Below are 24,487 nucleotides of genomic sequence, written 5' to 3'. Positions count from 1 at the left end.
CTAGAGAAGCCATGGATAGTGAATTATATGTAAACAATTTTTCTGACCATGTTTACAGACCCTGAACATAAGGTGTGAAATGCCCCTGATGGAATGAGGTGTAGTGCATGGTGCAGGTATGCATTTTATAGTCACTTGTACAGTTACTCAGTTTGTTTGACAATCGTATTGTTTGACCTATGTCTCTGACTGTTTTTTTCTTATTTCTGATCCTCCTGTTGACAAAGGCCAACAAAAGACTCCAAAGGCAAATCAAAAGCCTAGAATCAAGACTATATACTGACAGCTCACTTACATATGCACAAAGAAAATGAATACATCTGATTAATCAGAAACACCTGCAAAGCCATGTGTCCCAAACATTATGGTCCCCTGAAATAGGGGGACTATCTCTAATAAAAACTGAGAATCGGAACTGTAAGCACGTGTGCACTGTTTGAATACAAATCTAAAATTGTGGTATACAGAGCCAAATCAAGGGGTTTGTCCCAAACATCATGGGGCATACTGTATATCTGTCTCACTGTGATGCAGACACTTATAACGTCCCTGACGGGCCGACCGAGAAGAGAACCCAGCCAGTGTGGAGGACTAAAGGGAGGCCATATTCTCTCTTTCACCTCCATTTACATTTCAATCCCTCGCTCCCAGCTGGTGCCAAGACGCTTTGCATGTAGATGAAGGGGGTTTACTCCGTGCAAAGCGCCAGGAGAGGGGGGTAAGAGGGACGGGTTACTGGAGGAGAGGACTGGTGGAGCATGAGAGAGGGTAAACGGGTAGTCTCACTGACGGAGGGATGAGATGGGGAGTGAATCGTCGACAGAGAGAACAACTCGAGTGAAGATCGGGGTGCGCTCGGACGGGAGTTTTTCGAGAAGGTCATTGCGGAGGGGCCCTATTTCCATTGTGCTAAAAATTCTGCACAAGTGGACGTCGCTTATGTTGCCATGACATCGGCGCGATCGGAAAATATTCCGACGGCAACGGGAGCACTGTTGTGAACCTGACTGTGTGAAGGTGGCTGCAACTTTACAAAAAGGCATTTATACGCCAAACAATACCTCGGTACAAAAAAACCCCCAAAAAACAGGTCTGTTCTGCAATGCAAATCATCGATATTCCCGAGACATTTGACAGCGTGCGTGAAAAAGACATCATGGAGAATTGCTAATGAAGGGAGCGATGATGTAAGCTGTTCGTTCTACAGTGGTGAACAAGGGGGCCTTATCATTATCAAATATAAAAAATGCAGTGGGCTGTATTGTTTAGCATTAGTTGTCAGACGTGGTTACATGCTTTACATACACAGCGGCTGTGCATCTCTTTCACGAATTCCACGGTGCTATTCCGATATGTTTTACCGGTTATTAAAATAACAAGATAGTTTGTTATATATTGTTGTGCTAAGAAAGTGAGATAAAAACTACCTGATACACCATAATACTGATTAGTGCTGGGTAGCTAGTTATGTTATGATGGGGTGTTATCATTCAAAGTTTGCAGGGGTACTGCATTCTTTCCGTTTCTGGTGTAGTTTAGGCTGGGTTTTTTCCCCCTTTTTTTCCGTTTTGTGCATTAATATGTGTCAGTGCAGTTTGGGCTCACAGTATACTGACTCATTGTGTGCTTTCAGCTGGAGCTATCACTGCTATGTCTGTGTGCAGCCTGGAGTGTGATTGGATGGGTATTCCAGTGTGAAAGACCAGTCCACTGTGCTGGACTGTACTTTTGTGCTATGGCAACACTGTACTCAGTCGCCACATGCCGTGTGCACTGTGTGGCTGCTTACAGTGTGCTGCAGTTAGTGCAGTGCACTGCACTGTGCTGTATGTTATTGCACTCCGAAGTTAAACACCGCAGTCTGCATGTCGTTATACACTGCACATGGGATGATGTATTTGGCCCTGCATGGTGCACGGTACATGTCCTCTGTACTGAGTGATTGTGCGTTACACATGGCAGTATCATACACTACTGGGAGGGTTGGGTCTAATTAGACAGTCACACAGTGTTTATACGAGACTCGCTGTTTGAGTCAGTCGGGCGGCTCATCCTGTTAAAGCATTGCTTTAGTAAACAGATGGGCCCCACAGTCTGGTCAGATCTGGGCTGTTCCGATGCCAACTGTGGCTGGCTGACCCACAGGGTGGCGTACGATTGGCTCTAGCATCGCCCAGGGATACGATGACCGCATTTCGCTGGGACGACAGCATCTCGCCGCACGCCAGCGCCCCCAACTGGCTGACTGGGTGTCCGCAAGTCAGCCCCTTTGAGCTGCACGTGAAGCATCGTCCTTTGACTCACGTCTGTGCGAGCCAGACTTGTGGACTGCCGTGTGATAAGAAGCAGAGCTGGCATCACGTGCGTCGGAGGAGAGCATGCGCTTGTCTACACTCTCCCAAATTGATAGTGTAGACACTGTTGACCGCTGCGTAGAGGTTACCGCGGTGAGTGATGATGTATATACACAACTGGACATTCCAACTTTCAGAGAAAATGGAGGGAGAATATTAAAAAGAAACTTCAGGTGTTTTTATACATTCCAGTCAATGTTTTTCCAGACTTCAGGGACATGTTTATCGGATAAGTCAAACAGCTCTCCTTCTTTCTCTCTTCCAGCTAATCCACTTCCTTTCCCCATCTGACTTTGTATTCCATATCTCTCCCGCCCAGCGCCCACTGCTGCTCTGCCTGGCATTCTCAAATACTCACTCTCCTTTCTGCAAATCTGTTCATTCCCCCTCTCGCCTCTAATACTCCCTCCTCTCTCGTCAGATACTGCTTTCATGTAATGTCCTGTTGTGTTTTCACTTCAGTACAGAAACGTAGCTACATTGTGTTCTCCAAGCGAATCGAAACACCGCAATTCCTTCCCGCTCTACCTGCATCCTCCGCGCGGAAATATAACACCTGCTGACGCAATCTTTTTCATCTTCACCAAACGTTAGAAACTTCTACCATCTATTTGTGTCCGATTATGCTGACAATGACCGAGGTGAGTCTGCATTATCGATCGCCTCTCTTCCTGGTTATCAGGAAGTGCTGGGCTCTTGGGGCATTACGTCATAGCGTTGCCGTTCTGGGCAGCGTCCGAGGGCTGGCACGGCGTGCGGAGGGAAGAGAGTGAGTCATGGAGTTCCTGAATGGGCTGTGGCGGTCAGCGGCGGACGGTGCGTAGACCACAGAGACGGCGCGGTGCCGCAGAAGCCCGGGCCATGGGTGAGCCTCGCGCTCAGGCTCCTGATTGAGGTCCCACTTCCTGTTAGGATGTCACTGCTGCTACTGTCACATTTCCTGTCATTATTCCTGACTCACGGACGAGATTGAGTCACGCCGCCGCCGGCGTACGGAAGCCCGGGGAGCGCCTCCGGTTGGATGCGCTAATGCGTTTTACAAACCGCGCCGGTAAGAGTTATCAGCGTGGTACATGCAGCTAAACACCTTCCCCACCTGCGAATCTCATTTCCAAACGCTAACTCCGTTCAAAAAAGGGAATCGAATTTCAGTTATACGAATTTCACACTAAAGATAAATTGCTGATAAAAGTGTGTAAAAGCCCTTTAGAATGAGACTTGGCGGGGGGAGTACATTGACAGATAATTATTTCTTATAAAATATCGTGTTCCCCCGAGGACCCCCCGGAACGGTATCGAATAAGCGCGGTAAAGTGCTGTTGAAGTGCTTCTGAAGAACGGATGAGCGCATCCTCAGACCTGCTCGGCAGTGTCCTTCCTGAAGACTTCCCCTGATCCGCTCCTGGATATTGACGGTAATGAATGTGCGGGCGGGCCCAGGGGACACCTTGGCAGCGGAACGCCGCATTAAATTACGTCAGCCTCCCGCCGCAATACATTACAGCCGACGCATACCGCTCCAAAGCGCTTAGCGCGAGGGATTTCTCTGACTCATTCCTCGGCCTGACACAGAGACCTATTGATACCCACACTCCGTCAGTGTGTGTGAGAGTTTGTCATGGCCGCAGGCCCCTCAATGCGCCGTCGTTGTGGCCACAATGCTCTCATTATTCCCCGTTACCGGTAAAAGAGGGAGAGAGAGGAGAGATGGGAGGAAGTATGAGAGGGCGAGGAAGATATGAAGTGATAAGCAAAAGACGGGGAGAGGGTGGGAAACGGAGGAAGGAGAAATGAGCGGGAAATGAGCGGGAGAAAGGGCGCTGAAAACAGAGGGAGAGGGAGGGAGCGAGAGGAATGTCAGGGGCGCTCTGTTTGTCAGCTGTGAGCGTGATCGATAGGGACCAGCAGGTTGGTGGCTGCGTCTAGTCGGTGCTCTCGGTGGGGACGGGCGGGGAGGGGGGAGGGGGGCGGGGAGGGGGGATGGGGGGAGGGGCCTTCATGTGGAGCCACATCAAAAGCTGCCTCTGACCCCCCAGGGCCCAGCTGAACTGACACAGAGACCCCCCTCTTCCACAGAGTGACTGGCCTGCAGACATGGGTGGCTCCATGGGAACAAGCAAGACTTTTTACACTGCCACAGTTCTGTGAGAGATGCCCCAACACAGAACTTTACTCACGCATTTGGATAATTACCGCGTTAGGCTGTCCAGCTAACAGACTCCTCAGAGGCTTCCAGTACATAGGCTGAAGCAAGCAAGATAACAGTCTCTTGGGAGGCACACAGGCAGAATTATTCTGTGCAAACAGACAGACAGACAGATACTGTGCAGACACGCTGACTACACTCGTTTCATTATCTTGAAGCATAATATTTATTTTTTCATGGACATTTAGGACTACTGAGGGCTATTCAGTTACAGCATCTAGTTAAACACCAGCCCAGCTTATAATGTCGGCAAATTTTGGCATCATGGCTACTCCATGCAATTTACTGTGTTGTGAAACACAGGAGACTGATGAAATCAGGTCCATATTCAATGGTCACAGTTAATTTTGCTTTAAAGATATTGTAATTAATCTTCAGAAAGATTTTGTTATTTCATATCATTAACCCTCGTGTTGAAACGTGAGCCTGTTTTGGTGTGTCTGTGCGTGTGTGGCTGGGTCTTAGCGAGTCGCTCATTATGTGTATTTTACTGCATGCACTGTTTGTGTGATTTGCTGTGTGTGTACACATTTATGAGTGTGCCTCTGATATATTGCAACCCCTCCTCCTCCTCCTCCTCTGCCACACCACACGACAGCAACATGAAAGGTCATATGAACGTCCCCGGAACGGTGCGCCTGTGCAGGTGCCGGGCTCTCTCACCTTCTGTTCACACTGGATGGCCCACGCGTGCGTCCTCACACCAGGCACCCCGCCGGGTCAGCTCCCACTCCCCTGCGTTCACAACCACTATTAGGGACAGTGAATGGGCAAGCTGCATGATTGAAATGACAGACCCGTGGCAGCCGGCCCATACAATGGTGAGGAGTCAAGTGCCCAGATTAAGCAGTATGATATTTAAACACGTTTTCTTTTTTTGGGGGGGAAAAAAAAGACCCAAGGGAAGCAGCCTAACCCCAAAAAATTGACCGATGCTAAGCTGGGTATTTTAATGAATTTGAAACTATGGAGTTGCCTTATAGGTTTGTGTTAAAGGAATTGAGTAAGTTACTGCTTTTATTTTATTTTTTTACATGAGTCTGGTTTGGAGGCAAGTTCAGAATAACAAATACTGAAAAAGATATAAATGGTGCAGAAAAGCCAAGTGATATTGTATGTATGTAAGACATGGTGCATCTGGGGTTATGGTAGTTTAAGTGATCATACGCTGTTTTTCATGGTTAAATTATCATAGGTAGGCTTTTTCAGGTGTTGTTTGGGGGGGCTTTTGTTTGTTCCGCCTCCTATGAGAGGCTGGGCTTGGTTAGAAGTTGCAGGGGAGATCTTTCGGTAACACCAGGTTGCTGCTGTCAGTGCTGTCACTGTGCCAGTAGGGGGCAGCCTCACATCTGGACCATTCAGTGTCAGGGACACTGTGCCAAAGGAGGCGACGTCTATAGCATAATACTTCAAGCTGTGATCCTGACCCACAGCTTGACGTCTTATCCTAAAGACAGCTTGTTATTAAAACTCCCACAGTGCTTTGCACAAAGAGTAGTGGGGCACCCTGGCAAAAGTGTGAATCAAGGGCTCTTTAAACCACCCTCCCCAATTCAGGCGAGAATAATTCTCCTCCTCATGCTGGTGTGTCCTGAGCACTCTTGTGCAAAATGGCCGCCGTGTGAGTGGCAGCTAGTGGATATTGAGAGGAGTCGCGCCCACTCTGATATCCAAGAAATGTGATATATAAATGCAATCCATTGTTCTTGTGATTATTATGGTCACTACAACTGAAAATGTAGTTGATGAAGTATATTATAATAATGTGTGAGAGGTAGGGATATCAAGTACACAGTAATGCTTCAGTGATTTCATTGTTTGGGGTAGAACATAAATATTACAATATTTCTTTTTTCCCTACTGACATTGTATTGCCACATGGTTGGCTAATATTATGGTCGAACATGCATCAATTCATAAATCAGCCTAAATGTCACTTCTGAGTATTTTTAGATAAGTAGTTTAAATGTGGGACAAATAGTAAAGCCGGTTTTGTGCAGTCCCTCTCAGAAAATAGCATTTGTTAAAAACAATAAATGCGAATTCTGATTTCTACCTCTCACGCCTTTTCATATCACTCCTTCCCTGGGGTTTGCGTGTTCGGTCAGTTCTTTGACCAGAAAATGAATTTCCCTGTTGGATTTTCCTCCTCCTTTTCTCCCCCTCTCTTCTCTCCTCCCTCCCTTTCCCATTCTTTCCCTGGCTGCCCGCCCCATCTTTTGAAAATGTCATCCGTTAGCCCATTTCCTGTTACTGTTAGATGAGCACCATTATTGATATTGCTGTATAGCTTTTCGGTTCATTAATTGTCATGCCCAGGAATAGCCGAACAACTAAAGTAATGACTCACAAATCACAAGCTGAGCGTAAACCACCGAACCCTGCCAGCTTTTCTATGCGGAATACACTATACGCTTCAAATTGCAGGCCCCCCCCCCTCTCAGTGAGTGATTAGAATGTGCTGTTGAACACTGAACTCTATCTCTGTGTCTATGAAAAAACAGCTGTTTCGACCCAGCTATCTCTGGAATGCTAGCTAAAACACAACTGTTCTTAGTGCTATAATTATCCGCAGAAACGGCAGCATTGGCGACATGCTAAAACTACATTAAGACCATTAATGGTTACATTAGATTATTTTGTTGCACAACTTCCCAGTAGGCTATAATGTGACAGTATAATTAGTTCTAATTTATCGGCGCAATCATAACATTTGTCACTTGCTCCTCGAGGCTAGCCCTATGTTGTGTCTGTAAGATGTAACTTGTGAGGAGAAAATAGTTTTACTGCCACCCCCAGCTAGGTCCACAGTAGCTAACTGTTTTGTGTTTACGCGACGTGGGCCATAATTCGTCTTAATTGTGGTCAAATGGCACCGACACTAATAGGAGCGCTAGTAATAAACCAGTAGGCGAATATCAGGCAAAAGTATAATTTGCAGGATAGCTTTGTTGTCGCATACTACCAGTTGCATATTGCCTATGTTGTAAATATCGATTTTTTAAGTCAGCTTTAACAGTTCGAAGAATGCACGTGTTGAAAGAGCAAAATCATAATATTATAATAATATAATTGTTTTGCAGTTATTTGTAATACTTCTAATTAAATTAGATGGACATCGTATCTGCAGGTACATAGTAGCCTATATTGGGTATGCTTATGTTCATATTATTATTTTTTATACTCTCAGAATATCCTCATGATATCTAAATATTAGCCATAACATGCGGTATCTGTGTTGGTGTTATATGCAGTATAGCCAGCCAAAGGATTTTCACCTAACTACGAGGGGACAGAGGAGAGAGGGGGGGAGAGAAGGGGCGGGAGGTAGTGCGCTGGGGGGGGGGGGGGGGGTCACCTTTTGTGCAAATATATCAAGCAAGACATTGCCAACAGCATCAGATTTCTCGCTGAGAGAAAGAGGGAGGGAACGCGCAAAGGAGATAGAACCAGCGAAACGCAACGGAGTGGTGGACGGTTTAAAAATCAGTGTCGCGGCCACAAATAAAGTCCGTTAACAAAGAATCAGAGCATATTGCCTTAGATAGAACCGATATACAGAAAAGATGGTGAAACTCAGTCCAACCTCGCTCTTCTGCACCTTGCTTCTCTGGTGTCTACAAGGTAAGCCTCGTTTTGTATTCACGTAAGTTAGTTTAAAAGTTGTTTTAAAAATATTTCCGCTTTCACTTGATAGACTGTAGCCTAATTTCTTAAGTTCCTGCTGATGTTGGCGCTTCGCTATGTTGCCGTTTATTAATATTATCTACACTCGCATAACACTTTAAGTGCAATGAGTGGACGGCAGGCTACCTACTTTAAATGTTTAACATTTCATATGTTATGAAAAGCTCTCTGTCGCCCATATGCAGTGCTATGAGCAAACGGCACCAATTTAAACAGGGTCGATGTTTTTTTCATTTTATTTTCCCCAGTTTACGACGTTCTAGTTGTGCCCTTGCTGGTATCGTCTGATCATTATAGCAGTGCTGCAGCGCGTGACGCGTATAAAATAACAGGTGGATTGCAAATGACATTGAAACGCAGCGTACGGTTTTGGGACATAAAAGCGACAGAGAAAAAAATAACTTATGATGATTTCTGCCCGTTTCGCATTTACACCGATGTAGTAAATTGTAATAGCCTACTTGGTAACTCAGTCTGCGACGAGTTCGGAAATAAGTGACCGGGGACAATTGCATGCATGTTAAGGGTTAAGCTAGAACACGCCAGCGCCCCAGATGAGGCTGCGCCCCCAGGCCCGCCACACTGCTAAACCAAGCTGCTCCAGCGTCTGCCGTTTGTCACTGGATGGTTACACTTTCTTTGATCTGTCGTAGTCCACTTCGTAATGGAGGCGCCACTGGTAGCGCGTGGACTGCGTGCAGCTTCTCGTTTTATTACGATTCGGTTGTGTTTGACTGTGAAAAGTATCCGCGCCCTGGTATAACCCATTAAATGTTAAGAAACCACACTGCCTTACATTGTGCAGCACTGCTGAAGTTCTTTAAGTAGCCAAAGCGGAATTCAAGTACACTCTGTGTAACACATTGTAAGAAAACAGACGACAAACAAAAATGTTTTTTTTTTTTTTTTTTTTGCTAATTCCAATTTATTTGCATAGAAGATATCATGTAGGAATTTTTTAATTAGTCACAGGAACATCGCCGCTTATTTTTTCCGCTATTGAAAAAAACATTAATAACGACAATATTAGGCTAGATTTTCTCTTGTGTTAATTACAGTGTGGTTCTGTAGAGGTAAGAGTAGGCTTTGCATTGTTTGCCACCGCGGGACCATCTCCCGTGGTACAGACGGTTACCGTGCTGAAGAGATTGACGTGGAGTTTATACAGTACATACAGTATGTTTAGGTGGAGTTGAGCTGTTTATATTAGCAAGATACAGTCATTTTCCCCCCTACTGCTGTTATCCACATGATTATTCTTTAAGATGTGTTGCAAGGGATAGGGAATCCAGGTGTTTTTGCCATACCCTATTGTGTTGTTTTTTTATTGTAATCACACGTCTTGGTGGCTATATGTCTTGCTATGGTATAATTCTTGTGCTGGTACATAATTTTAAATGTGCGCTGCCTGGAGGTATGGAGTTTTTCTCATTGTCCCGGTGACACAGTGCTGGGGTTTTTCCCAAATGATAAGTGGCCCCTGAGTTCTTCCGTTGCCCCCCACACCCACACCGCGCACTCACCTGCTCCCTCCCCCTCTTTCTTTTTGATCCCTTCCTCCACCTCTTTCCACTCAGCCGCGCACCCTCTCTCTCTTTCTCTGTCCCTCCAGTCTTTTTTTCCGTTTACCCGCCCTGCTCTTTTTAATTATCATTCTCTCTCTCTCTTTCACTGTGTACATTTCACCGTTGGTTTTTCTCTTTTATCTCTCATCCCCCTTTTTCTTTGTTCTCTGGACCTTTCTTTCTCTCTCTCTCTCTGTCTCCACAGACTGTGCGCTCTCTCTCTTCTTCCCAGAAAGTGTCCTAATTTGCTGTGGTTTTTTTCCCTTGGCTGTTCTGCGGTGGCCTGACTTTGAAGGCGCTCCCTGTAGAGCAGGGGCAGTGTAACCTTGTGCTCCCGGATATCAGAGTGAGGCACACATTACGGGGAAGCCCGTTCCTGTGCCGTTCATTTGTAGACCCCCTGGCTCACCGTGTAGGTCTGCAGAAACCCCCACCCCTCCCCGCAGAGGGACCTCGATCGCTGTCCCCCCCCCACCCCCCCCCCCCAAATAGCAGCCGCAGGCTCGGCGATCACCCCGCCTCTCTCCCTCCCTCTTCTGCTCCCTCTCTTTTTCCCTTTCTACCCCTCTTTCTCTCACTCCCTTTCTCTCTTTCTCTCTCTCCCTCTCTCCCTCTCTCTTTCCCTCCTCTGCTCCCTCTCTCCCTCTGTCTTTCCCTTTCTACCCCAATCTCACTTTCTCTCTCTCCCTCCTCTGCTCCCTCTCTCTCTCTCTCTCTCTCTCTCCCTCTCTCTCCTGGCCGTTTCATCTAATAATAGATAGATCTGTGTGTCTCGGTGGGAGTCTGTCACACAGACACACATTCCTGCATCTGCATTCCTCAGTCACACACACTCTCACCACACAACTATGCCACCCTGCGAAAAAAAAGAGAGAAGAAAAAAGTAGAAAAGCGCGTTCGCAGTGCACTCAGAGGCACGCTAAGGCTCGGTCGGTGTCAGTGAGCAGGACAGCACTGGAGAGGGAAAGGCACGCTATGCGACTGTCTGGCAGAGTGCCTCGGGTTCCAGCCACCTGTAATCCAACCCAGTGGGAAAGCCCCCCCATACCACTGACAGAGTGGACGGTACGCTCTACGAAATAACATGTATAGCCCGTACACTCCCGCGCATTTTCTGAATTCATGCCGACTCTTTCTGGGCGAGAGACGCGGTAGAGCGACTCTCAGCGTGAAACGAAACCCGCTCAGTCTGAACATCTGCTCCCGGGTTATTTTACATATGACATACAGCGTGAGGATTTTTCCCCTTCGCTTTTTGCTGTTCGATCGATATATATACACGAGTGCCCACTGTGATAAGAAGACAGGAATTGGGCAGAATTCTGTTCAGGTTGTCCTCTTGCGTCTCCACGTCGATCGACACGTGAATTCCCTCAGCCGCGCGTGAGCGCGAGAGGCCGACGGAATGGCGGTCTCCGTTCTCCAGACATGTGATGATTTTTGTTTCTGCTGAACGGTCTCTGAAGTGAACTTTATTGACGCGGGACTGATTTCTGACTCCCGCCACAGGCTGCCCTTTGAGGGGTTAAAAACAGTGGGCGAAAGGGCGGTTTAGGAAACAGAGCGGGCCCCTGGCCCGTTCTCAGGTGGGGGTTTCGGAGCAGGGCGTGGAGGGCCAGAGGCAGCGGAGAGAATCATTGAGACAGCCCATCAGTGGAGTTCAAGGTGCGGGTCGGAAACGCCGGACTTCCACTCTTTGTCTGTGCGGTGCTTAATTCCCCCCGACCGTTTCCTTGCTTTAATTTCTCCCCGGTGGCATCAAACGCACACCCCTGCGGCTACGCGTAATTACGATAGCATTAGACGGCTGGGGAAAAGAAATCTCCTTTCATTACGCCTCGCCGAAAGAACCCGATAAACGCTTCCCTCTCTTCCCTTTTGTTGAATGTTAGCCGTGAGTGTCTTTTAGCTTTCAGAACCCCTCCCACCCCCCCCCCCCCCCCCGTGTCCCTGAGCACACCCGTACCCATTACGGCCACAGAGAGACCCTCGTGTAAGGGTTGTCCTGGACTTTGTTGCCACTGTATCGCGGATTTATTGCACCGACTCGCCAATATTACCGTTGTTGTTGACAGTTCTCCGTTCTTTTCCCTCCAAGCTTTCCAGGCGTCCGTGCTTGGCAAATTACCGGAGACACTTTGAGCAGCGCCACTGTTATTACCGTCACGAAATGGAATGTCTGTGGTGGGAATTACTGGTCTTCCTGTGAACAGGTCGCGTCTTGCCTCGCTGGGAGCTGAGACTGCATGAGGTCCCCGTGCCGGCTGCATTCTGACTCCCTGATTTCTGATTCCATCCATCCATCACTCAAGTTCAACACGGCCTCCTTGAATTCTGATTACATATTATGCCAATGTCCCCAATTTGGTGACCACGTAATAGTGGGTTCATGGTTTAGACAGGTAGCATTCGTGTAATTACAGCCTTTATACAAAGGAGAACCACTAGCTCAATGTTTGCGTGTCACCTCAGTTACAGAAAAGAGGGGCATTACAGTGAATTTGACAGGGTAGCATAATGCAGGTGCACATTAGTGCAGCAGACTCTTTAATTACCAGCAGTAGAAACATATAAACAGCTCTGGCTTTGTAAAGGTAAATGGGTGTCAGTTTAGATGGCCTACTTCATGGTCTTTTTCGACTCTGCGAATGCCGAACACTACAGTCGCGTTCCTCCTGCTGAAATACAACTCGAAGCCCTCTTCCCCAAATTTAGAACAATGTGAAGTGCGCACCGGCGTATGAAATGAATGGTTTCGCGTGTCTAATCCCGGTTTGAAGTGAGTTATCTCTGATGTGTTTTTGGAAAGAGCTCTCAGCCGAAGTACGCACCCTTTTCATCCCAATATCCCGGTGCTCTTCAGAAGTGCAACCAACGTGGTAATTATAGCGCGGAGTGCAGACACACGAACATGCTTGCTCACAAACACAAACACGCCCAGATTAATGGCCTGGCTGGCTGCCTCAATGTCCCCCTCTCTCTCTCTCTCTCTCTCTCTCTGTCTCTATGTCTCTCTCTATCTCTTTCTCTCTCTTTCTAACTCCCCCTCTCTCTCTCCTGCCTTTGTCTTTCGCTGCGATGGTGTGTAATTAATAGCCATCGGATTTCCTTGATGTTTATGGTGATTCATGGCGCTTTTTAGTGTGCGCCGGGCTGTCCGTGCGTGCCTGTGCACTTTAGGGGTGGTAGGCCGAGTGGGAGGGGGGGGTGGCAGGCTGGGCGGGGGGGGGGGGTGGCAGGCCGGGCGGGAGGGGTGGGTGGCGATTGGCGCGGCGGGCGGACGGAGAAGCCTGAAGGAGGGTAAAGATGGAGGGATGTTTTTTATGCAGGCCCATGAAGCCGGCTGGCCGACGATCAGTCATCGCCACCGGGGACACTTCTCCAATACGGCCCCCCCGCTTTACCTCAGCGTTCGTCCCGGTGTCACCCCGCACCTCTCGCCCCATTCCTAAAACCTCAGGGTTATTTTCGTTGGGCCCCCTCCCCCCATGGCTCCTGTGGCACACTGGCGACATTACAACCGCCACTCTATTTACGGGGGAGAGACAGGGGTATGTGCGCGGAGGAAGCCCGTGCCTTTGATTTTCTTTCCTCTTCTTCCAAGGCCGTGTCTTCAAGGCTGTCCTGTTATTAGGTGCATTAAGGTGGGGGGAAACGGGCAGGAAGGAGAGCCTAGGTGCTGGGGGGTTTAAAGCAGGCTATTGTGTCACTGATGAACACAAACTCAAGTGTTATTCTGCTGTCTGTTCTCTCTGTGGAGGAACATGAAGGACGGTTGGGGGTGGGGGGTGGGGTACGTTTTTTCTCTTTGACAGGGGCTTCATCTTGGCCATTTCAGAAATGCAGGAGAGGAAAGAGGCTGTTGTTGTTGTTGTTGGAATGAGTCTGAAATTCAAAGGCTCTTCGCCGTGACAAGGTTACACACTTTAGTGCGAGCGCGGGAGAAGAGCGCGCTGAATCACTGAGGCATTGTGTGTCGGGCTCCCGCCATAGCTGGATGTTCCCAGATTGGATATGCGGATCTGTGGATGATGAACCATAGAAAAAAATGTCTTTGTTTTCCTGGCTTCTGGTGTGTCTCTGGCCTGTGTTGGTGCAGGCTTTTCCTCAGTGTGTCCTAGGTCTGTGTCTGAGTCTTCCTCCGTGTGTCTTTGCCCTGTGTTTGACCTAGAGTCCTCCTCACTCGTTTGTCTTCCTCCGGTCTGGCATGGGGCCACACCTGTCTGCCTGGGGGGGGGGGGGGGGGGGGGGGCGGGCATCACTCTGGTGTCTTATCTCTTAGTCACTGTCTCACCCCCCCCCACCAGCCCCCCACCCCCAGGCACAGAAACATCACTGTTTCTGATCACTGTGTTTTCCAGCTTTATCTGGGTCTTCATATTTCGCAGCCCTAATTAGAACTCTAGTACATGAATGTGTAACACATTGGAATTCACTTAATAATATGAATAACCACAACGTCCGCAGTAATTACAGCGGCTATAATTAATAAGGCACTACCGCCTATTTTCCTTGAAACTCCCCGACTACAAGCTTCTGAAATGAAAAGGCCCTTGAAGATGTCTGGCTGCTTATTGTGAATCTTTCTCCCATTGTTCTAGTAGTCTTTTGTTAAGCTCTTCATGGCAACAGCCCTTGTCCTAAGCACCCCAACAAAGCGCTCTGCGTATGAATATTAATATTGGTGTGGGGTGAGAGAGCTGACCGGTACAGTATATCACGATGAACGGGGAGGTGCCTGCTGTTTCAGAGCAGTGGCAGGCGGAATAACACATCGTTTGTCATCCGCGGGCCTGGTTGTTAGCTGATTGCCTGGAGAGGGCGGGGTTTAACAGGCAGCTGGCTTCTTCCCTGGTTGCTGCCATGTCTTTAGGAAGCGCAGTGGAGATTCCCCACCCTTTTCCCCCGGCCCGGTGAATCCCGAGTCCACAAAGGGAGAAAGAAACGGGCAGAAATTGTAGATCGAAAGCTACTACGTCGACCGTCTGTCCTTCATTTTTGTCTCGGTGACGGACGGCACGGGGGAAGCGGGGGGTCTCAGATGTAGCGCGAGGGCAAAAACTACAAGGATTTTAATTATCGTTTTGGTTCGTAATAATACTAATAATCATAATTAAGCCTCTGGGTTTGAACCATTATTAATTCTCACTTCAGAGGTTCAAGCCGACTTGTGAGGTCTTCATTATGCCGGCATAAAAGCTGCAAAATTTCTCTCTTTTTTTAATCTCCCTCTGATTGAAAGTGGAAACGGAATGTAAAAATACACCGTATAAAAACGTACTGAAGCTGAAATGAGAGCTTGGCAATGAATTGTGAAATGACTGCCTCTCCTCCACTTAGCTCACAGGCCAATAGCTACTGTTTCATCTGCAATGTTGTTACTGCTGATTTAGTGGAGTATTAGCTTCAGGCTTATTATAGCAGGGAAATATTGTTATGTGTTTCCCAGAGATGGGTTTCATATGTAATCAATGTGATCGATTTTTGTACAAACCGGTTATGCCCGTGCCATTGACATAATTCACTTTTCTTTTCTTTTTTTGTCATCTTGGATCCCAAAATATTCTCTTTGATGAATGATAATTACATGGACAGTTATGGAGCTGATTTGTCTATTTCTAAGTGTTTTTATTTACGGTTGATTTTATCCAGATACCTCTACTGTTTATTGAGTTGAGTTTATGACCGTGATTCAGATTTGTATGCGTGATGCGAGAACTTCAAGCTGTTAGCGCTCATCGAGACGAGAAGTGCGATGATATATTTTATTGCAACCTTCGCTACACATAAATGCGACACTAAAATGCAAGCTTTTCATGAATAAACATGGCATATCGCAATAATTCAATTCAAAGGTAATTATGGTGAACTCATGTTCGATGAGGATGGGATATGGTGGACATATGTTCCGCTGGCTCTTGGGCCTGCGTGTTTTAAGGTGATCATATGGGCCGTTCTGGAGAGCCATAGGGCTCTTAAACAGACACCACCGTAAAACAGGCGTGCCACCGAAACCACAGCTTTTTACAAGATCTGCGATCCGCAGAAGGCCCCCCCCCCTCTCTGTCTCTCCACAGGGACATGTGCACAGCCCTTCCCCATCAATTAACTCTGTGTGGGTGCGTGTGTGTGTGTGTGTGCGGGGGGAGTGCGCGTGTGTGTGTGTGTGTGCGTGCATGCGCGTATGTGCGTGCCTGTGCATATAGAACAGCGTTTGAGGGCTGTGGACGCCAGGATACAGAATGGGTTAATTGGAGGAGCAGAAAGGACATGTGTTCCATTAGAAACTCCTTTCATAAAGGAGGACATGGGTGGGGACCGGGTGGGGGGGGTTCTATTGTAACTGCTGTTTTCATACCAGACATGCAAATTCCATTGTTCCCTTGAGTCACTGTTTTTTTGTGTGTGTGTATGTCCGTTACTGTCCGCCACTGTCAGTTGAGGTGACCTCTCTACCCTCAAACACACACCCTTCACAAACACCCCCCCTCTCCATTCTTCCGTACCCCTGCTCTCCATTCCGCTACACCCTGTCCTCCCTTTTTCCAGTTCACCAGTCTCGACCTCTCTCTTTTTATTTTTTTTACCCACCCCCACCCTCCACTGTACCAGACCCCCCTTCGTATCGTAACCGCTGGAGTGTGTGAACTCCTCCATCCGAACCCAATATCTCCAACCTTCTTGGCGGTAATCTCTCTTTATTGTCCGCTCGGGTGTGTCGTACCCCTGTCCCTGCTGTCACCCCAGCCTCCTACCTTTACCTCTTCATTGCGAACAATTTCGGATTCGTACCCCGCATTACTTTGCACGCCCGCCTTGCGTGCCTATCGCATTGGCACAGGGGTGCGTCGGCTACGATACAGTCGGTGACCCCCCTCTCTCTTTCCTTCTCTGTGTTCCCCCTCTCCACCCGTCTCCCTCATCCCTCTCTCCCTGGCTCTGGAGCAGTACCTGCTCACCACTAACAGAACAGAGCCACATTGTTAAGACATTCCTCAGGCCACAGGAATGCAGGTATTAACGTGGGGCGATTAGACACAGCGAAGGGGGGTGTGCGTGTGGGGGGTGGGGGGGGGGGGGGTGGATTAGGGTGTGAGAAGGAGAGAGAGAAAAAGAAAAAGAGGGAGGTAGAGGAATGGAGGGGAGAGAGGGAAGGGAGTGGTGGAGAAGGACGGACGGACGGAGAGAGGAAGGAACAGGGTGGGAGAGGGGAGGAACAGAAGGAGTTGTTGATGTTTAACTGTGTCTTGGGGGAGGGGTGGGTGGCTTTGATTTCCCAGGTTTATGGTGCAGGTTGTGTTGACAGTGTGCGGTCGGAATGTGCTCTCCGTTGGCTAACAGTGCTGGGAGCCGGGGTGTGGGAGGCCAGGGTCTGTGTGTGTGGGCATTCGTCACTATCAATGAGGGGCCCGGGCTGGCATGTGAAAATGACTTTGGGTTCAACCCCGTGTGGAATTTGGGTTTAAGTCAGCTTATAAATAGGAGTGAGCGTAGCTGGGAGGCCCCGCTCCTCCACGGCGCTGGAGATAGCGGTACCAGCCGGTGACTGGGCCCTCAATGCATCGCCACGCACGCGTGTGTATGTGTGAAGGTGGAGGGCTAGCGTAGCGGAGGTGGAAGCCCGTGTCTTGTCTTTATCGTGTGTGGCGCGGTTACCCACTCGAGCCCACGGCAACCGGAAGGCAGCGGGCGGGATGATCTTGGTCAAAGTCAAACCGCTCTCCCTTCTTGGCGAGGCGCTCTCCCGGCTGCGGCCGGAGCAGTTGGGCGAACAGTGTGACGGAGGGTCGCGTGGTGCCGGGGCGATCCGGTGATGGAGCTCAGCTGAGCGCTTCACCACACCCGACGTAACCGCATGGTCGAAGGGAACCGCGCCAGAATGCCCTCTGGGCCGAACACGAGTTCAGAAACAGCCCCCACACACAGCTCTGAACTGGGCCCCCGCACACAGCTCTGACCTGGGCCCTAACACACAGGTCTGAACTGGGCCCCCTCACACAGCTCTGAACTGGGCCCCTGCACACAGCTCTGAACTGGGCCCTAACACACAGCTCTGAACTGGGCCCCCTCACACAGCTCTGAACTGGGCCCTAACACACAGCTCTGAACTGGGCCCGCACACAGGTCTGAACTGGGCCCCTGCACACAGCTCTGAACTGGGCCCTAACACACAGCTCTGAACTGGGCCCTAACACACAGGTCTGAACTGGGCCCTAACACACAGGTCTGAACTGGGCCCTAACACACAGCTCTGAACTGGGCCCTAACACACAGCTCTGAACTGGGCCCTAACACACAGGTCTGAACTGGGCCCTAACACACAGGTCTGAACTGGGCCCTAACACACAGCTCTGAACTGGGCCCTAACACACAGCTCTGAACTGGGCCCTAACACACAGCTCTGAACTGGGCCCCCGCACACAGGTCTGAATTGGGCCCTCACTCACAGCTGTACTCCTGACCACCATTACTGGCCTCTCCGGGGTCCACTCTTTGCCTCTCCCCCCTGCCTTGCCCTCTCCAAGTTTGTCAGCACAAACAGTTGTGTTAGCGGTATGATGGGGTGACAGCAGAGAGGGAGAGAGAGAGAGGGAGAGAGGGTGAGAGAGAGAGAGGGAGAGAGGGAGACAGCTGGACAGGCTGCCCCCGCAGATTGGGTTGCATGCGCTCACTGGTGAAATCTGTCTGTGTGTCTCCCCCCTCTCTCGCCTCACACTGCCTTCCACTCTTTCCCTCTTCTTCTCGCTGTCTGTTTGAATTTTCAAATCTCTAACCGCCGTTTTCTACCTTCACATTTTCAGTTATTTCTCTCTTTCTTTTTGTCTGTCCTGTCCGTTTTCTAATCTCTCCCCTTCTGTCTATCCCCTCATCTCCCTGCGCACTGCTCACGCCTCTCCCCTCCGTTTTTCCGTCTCTTTCTATCCTTCTACATTTCACGTCCATCCGTCCTTTTGTTGCCATATCTCTCACTGTCATTTAGCGCTTTACTCATTTCAGGAAAGGCTCTTTGTGGCACTTATGCATAGATTGTATAGATATTGTCGTTTTTTATTGGCTGTTGTATTGTTTTATTCAGGGTATTCTTGCTGCCAACTGTGGTATGCTGGTTTGGAAGTTGATTGTACTCTTCAAGGGTTCTGATTATCTCTGTTTACACGAGGACTCGGAACCGCACTGTCCTCTCAGGTCCTCTTCGCACCTATACTTGTGTTTGATCTGCACTTCGTTGTATGTCGCTCTGGATAAGATCGTCTGCTAAATGCCACGTAATTGTAATAATGTAGGCTGGATCATGTGCGAGAGTGGTGCTGGAGCCGCAGCTCAAACGCGATTAGGCGTCCGCGGACAGGGCGGCTGGAGAACGCCTCCGCTAGCCGGCCCGGGGCCCTGCACCCCTTTCACTGGGGCGCAGCCGGGGCCCGCGGCACACTCTGTTTTTCCGGAAATGGCAGCAGGGATCGGCACGATCCTGCCCATCTTTCCATCTTTTCCTCTGGCAGATGGCCCTCCCGTTGCGTCCCCGGCCCCTCTCCCTCCCCCTCTCCCCCCTCCCCCTCGTACCTGTCTGAACGGGCGGCGTTCCCTCTTTAACCAGCAGCGCTGCCACCAGAACTGGCCGCGGGCAGGCGGGCCCACGTCAAAGTGCCAGATGTTTGCCTGTTTCTCACCAAACGGACGATTATTCGGTTACGAATGGCGCGTAATCAGTCCGTGGTGGGTGGTGGTGGTGGTCACTGTGTGAAAGAGTGGGAGAGGACTTTTGTTTTTGTTTGAAATAAATCAGGTCATAAATTCCCCTCCTCGTTTACTTGTCCCTCTGTGGAAAAATAAGAGAGAGGAAGGGGCGGTGGGGAGTGACTCCGAGTAGCTGTTTCTTTATATAGCATGTGTGTCAGATGAGGCATCCAGGCCCTGACATGGCATCTTAACCGTGTCAAATGGCTGCTTTCGTTTCTGCTTCTTCCCCTTCCTCCCTCGTCCTCTCCGCACTCCTCCACCTCCTTTTTGTCTTTCTTTCTCTCTCTCCCCCACCCTTCCTCTGTGGGGAAGACAGGAGGACGGATAAGGTGTACGTGAATGCCTGGCATTCTCCCCGCTCATGTCCTTCTGTTCATCCCTCGTTCAAGGTCTCCCATTGACTTAACATGCGCTTGCAGTTCACCACATGGCATTCCAACCCCCTCTCTCTCGTCTCTCTCTCTCTCTCTCTCTCTCCTCTCCTCCCCTCTCTCTCCCTCTCTCTCCCTCTCTCTCTCTCTCACCCCTCTCTCCCTCCCTCTCTCTCTCCTCCCTCTCCCTCCCTCCCTCTCTCTCTCCCTCCCTCTCCCTCTCCTCTCTCTCTCCCTCCCTCTCCCTCTCTCCCTCTCTCTCTCTCTCCCCCCCTCTCTCCCTCCCTCTCTCTCTCCCTCCCTCTCCCTCCCTCTCTCTCTCCCTCCCTCTCTCCCTCTCTCTCTCTCTCCCTCCCTCTCCCTCTCCTCTCTCCCTCTCCTCTCTCCCTCTCTCTCCCTCTCTCTCTCCCCCCCCTCTCTCCCTCCCTCTCATCCCTCCCTCTCTCTCTCCCTCCCTCTCCCCTGCCTCTCTCTCTCTCTCCCTCCCTCTCTCCCTCTCCTCTCACCCTCCCTCTCCCTCTCTCTCTCTCTCTCTCTCTCTCTCTCTCTCTCTCTCTGCCCATGCCCATGGTGCCAGAACATTTCATGCCAGCGCAGCGTTTTGCTCTGTCCCTCCTGCACTCCCATCTCCCTCCTGCACTCATTTTTTCAGCTGGCGTTTGCTGGCATTACAGTCGGCACTCTGCGCTAGCCTAAGCGCTTCTCCTTAATTAGGACAGAAAATCGTTCAGGGCTGCACTTTCCTCCTTCTTCCTCTCTCCCTTGCTCATTCCCCTCCATCCTGCCTTCCCTCCCTGCCCCTGTTCTGTCTCCTTTCATTTTTATACTTTCAGCCATATTTAACATGTTATTTTCCCCTCTTTGTTTTGCAACCGTATGTGAGAGAATCCTGGTAATACACTTCATTAGGAACAACCTTATTCATTACGATTATCTAATCAGCCAAACGTGTGGCATCGGTACAGTGCATAAAATGATGCAGATACTGGTCAGGAGCTTCAGTTAATGTTCAACGTCAGCCGAATGGGGAAAAAATTTGATCTAACTGACTTTGACCATGGAATGGTTGGTGGCAGACAGGGTGGTTTGAGTATCTCAGAAACTGCTGATCTCCTGATCTCCTCACGCACAACAGTCTCTAGAGTCTAATAAATAAATACCTAATAAAGTGCTCACTGAGTGTAGTGAATATAGAGAAGTACATCAAAAGTAAAAATTCTATTTTTCTGGCTGTCTCTTGTTATCCTCTCTTTGCTAGTTATCCGCTCTCCCTCTCTCTCTCTCTCTCTCTCTCTCTCTCTCTCTCTGGCTCTCTCCCTCTCTCTCTCTCCCTCCCTCTCCCTCTCCTCTCTCCCTCCCTCTCCCTCTCTCTCTCCCTCTCTCTCCTTCTCTGGCTCTCTTCCCTCTTTCTCTCTCACCACCTCTCTCTCAATCTCTCTCTGGCTCTCTCCAGGCAGTTTGGCTCTGAGGAATGCAGTAGTCATGATTGTAACTGAGACAAGGGCCCTTCTTTCATGTCTCTGCTTTGAGCCTGGCATGGTAGTGATCTCAATCTCTTTTCTGTGTCGAGCTGCTCGTTTCTCCCCTCTTCCTCCTTTCTGTTCTTCTTTCTCTGCTGGTTTCTCCTTATCTGCCACTTCATTTTTAACATTCATTGTTCTCAGGAGTTCAGTCAGCACGTGCGCGCTGGCACCTGTAGCGTTCGGCCGGTCCGCGTGGTGTTATCGGACTGTGTGAATGAGCCTGTCACTGGGTCAGCCTTCCGACTGCTATCGATTTATCGCTGTGACAGTCCGCGCGTACGTTCATAAGTTCATCTGAGGTGTTGACACCCACACCTTGACTTTGCGAAGTCAGATGCCGATGCTTACCATCGATATCCCAGTTGCCTTGAGTAGAGTTCACCGCCATGACTGTGTTAAGGGTGCTACTAGATGAACCCTGTGGGAAATATCAATGAACATGGTGGCTTGCCTTTGTCTAATAGACTTTTCATATGATTCTGATTTAATTGGAGAAGTGGACAACCCGTTGATTAAATGTAATAAAGTTGCCGATCTCATTTTCTGGTGTGCTTTGAGAGGCTGTGGGTTCTACAGGCGTTTGCGTGCTGTTGCTCTTGCGTTTCTCTCTGTAAAGGCGTTTGGGTCGGCAGGGGGAACAGGGGAAGGGGTGTGAAAGAGTGCCCCTGTTTGTTGGGGAGGAGAAGGGGGTGTTTGGTGAAAGACAGGAAGTGCATTGGGTAGAATTGTCGTTGCGTGTCGGCGGTGAATGGGAGGAAGAGTGTTGGTGAGGGGAGAGGAGGAAGGGCAGGCATCCGAGGGTTCAGTATGGGCCTCGCCAGCGGGAGAGGAAAGGGGTTAACGTCGTGCGTCTGCGTGCCGCCCTGTTTTCCGTAGTAACAGGAGTCCCCGTATCCTGTGTCCCGTTCCCAGACTGGCTGATGGGCTGTAATTCCGGAGAACAGGCTTGTTTGTGTGGGTCAGGGTGTGGCGGTGCTGCTACGCAGTGTGACATTTCAAGGAATGCCGCTTCGCCATGGATGTTATCGTGTTTTCAGTTGCCGATAGTTAGCCACTATGCTTCTCAGAATCTGCCTTTGCTCTGTGTGTGTGTGTGCGGGTGTGTGTGTATCTGTGTGTGTGTGCGGGTGTGTATGTTTGCATGTGTGTACTGTATGTGTTTGGTGTGTTTTTGGTGTGTGTATGTATGTGTGTGTACTGTTTGGTGTGTGTGTGTCTGTGTGTGTGTGCGGGTGTGTATGTTTGCATGTGTGTACTGTATGTGTGTGTGTGCATTTGGTGTGTTTGGTGTGTTTTTGGTGTGTGTATGTATGTGTGTGTACTGTTTGGTGTGTGTTTGGTGTGTTTGGGTGTGTCCCCATTCCCTCCTCTTCAGCTTTTGGGCAGTGCAGGTTCAGACGTGCTTTGTTTTGTCTCTCTTGAATTTCAGAAATTCCGATTAATGTAGACACCAGTCGGCAAAACAGGCCGCAGTCTATACACCATACCCTAAACACAGTCTATACACCATACCCTGACCACAGTCTCTGCTCAGTCTACACACCATACCCTGAACATAGTCTCAGTGCAGTCTACACACCATACCCTGAACACAGTCTCTGCTCAGTCTACACACCATACCCTGAACACAGTCTCAGTGCAGTCTATACACCATACCCTGAACACAGTCTCAGTGCAGTCTACACACCATACCCTGACCACAGTCTCAGCTCAGTCTGCTCAACCTGCATGCAGCCAGGATTATCCAGCCGGCTTTCTGTGTGGTTGCAGGGATGAGCCCAAACTGTACTTCTGTAAAGCTTGTTTTGACTTCCTTTGTTCCTCAGAAGCTGCTGAATTATGGTAGTTGTCCCCTGCAGTGCCCGCCCTGTTTCATTACAAGCAGTCATCCGTCTCACCAGCGGTTATTCAGCCCGCTAGACGTTTACTGGAGCGTCTCAGGTCCAGCGTTAACTAACACAACCGCTGTCCACTCGATTGAAACCCGAAACTTTGTTAGAAAGCCCAGCTCAAAACACAAAACAGTGGTTCTGAACTCCAGTGTGTCATAATTATCGTCACAGCTGCTTCAGCGTACGAGGTTTGCTTGGCTACCTTTTTTTTCACCGTGTATTTTATGGTCGTTTCTATTGCAAGAAAATTTATGTGACTGTTGCCCCCACAGCTCACAGTCAGGCAATCAACGCTGCGATGCCCAGCACAGCCTTTTTTGGTATTCCAATTTATACAGCGTTGACCTTTCCCCTCCCATGCCCCTGTCCCCCCCCCTCCCTCCACTGTCCAGTAATCAGTCTATCCTGCTATGACAATTGCCCCGTATTCCGTCACCGTGGTAACACTCCACTTTTCACTCCGAGCCCAGCGACTACTCCCCATGGTAATAGAAATGAGGGTGGGGGGGGGGGGATGGTGACATCTTATGAATAAGAGGAGCCCCTCCCTGAGACTTAGGACAACCCCCCCCTTCCCAGGGGGCCCAAAATGAGTGAGGGGGCCAGGTGTATTATTAGAGAAATGATTACGCAGTGGTGGGGGTTGGGGGTGGGGCCGTGAATGCAATTGCGGTCTTTCTGCAATTACATAAAATAATCACAAAGCAAAAGGGCGTTTTCCGTATGCAAAGGAGAATCGGTTTAATGCAGTTCTTTCGGATCCCTGTGCAGGGAGAGGCGGCCGTTCTTTATATTTGTCTGTCCACCGACCCAGCGGTTTACCACCATGTGTCACTATCCGCCCGTCGGTCTCTTCATTGAGTCATGAGGATAAACGGTCGGTCGCGTGCGTTTGTGGGAGCGAGTGTTTGCGCGCGGCTGAGGCCAACACGGCCTTATCATACTGCCAGGAAGATTCCTCATAATACCAATGATGTGAATCATGAATGTTAATGCCTGTTAGTTTGGCCCCAGTACATTATCTTCAGCGGGTAGGAGGCTCCATTATTCTCACTGTAGGGGGTGAGGCCCTCGGAGGGGTGGTGAGTGTGTGGGGGGGGGGCGTTGACGGCTGTTTTTTTTTTTGGGGGGGGTCATGACAGCTGGCCGGA

At 49.5% G+C, this 24,487-nt stretch overlaps 1 protein-coding gene across 1 annotated transcript in view; it reads left to right on the top strand.

Annotated features, from left to right (window-relative positions):
• Positions 1-7,958: 7,958 nt before the first annotated feature.
• The window catches only part of bcam (basal cell adhesion molecule (Lutheran blood group)), a 43,547-nt gene continuing 27,018 nt past the window's right edge, over positions 7,959-24,487 (top strand). The window contains exon 1 of the mRNA XM_061257931.1: positions 7,959-8,184. Within this exon, the coding sequence (XP_061113915.1) occupies positions 8,127-8,184 (58 nt within the window). The 5' untranslated portion in view covers positions 7,959-8,126. The remainder of the gene's footprint in view (positions 8,185-24,487) is intronic.

The sequence above is a fragment of the Conger conger genome, chromosome 1 (genome assembly GCF_963514075.1).
Source record: "Conger conger chromosome 1, fConCon1.1, whole genome shotgun sequence".
Taxonomy (NCBI): domain Eukaryota; kingdom Metazoa; phylum Chordata; class Actinopteri; order Anguilliformes; family Congridae; genus Conger; species Conger conger.
Note: the sequence above shows the minus strand (reverse complement) of the source record. Positions and strands in the feature narration are given on the sequence as shown.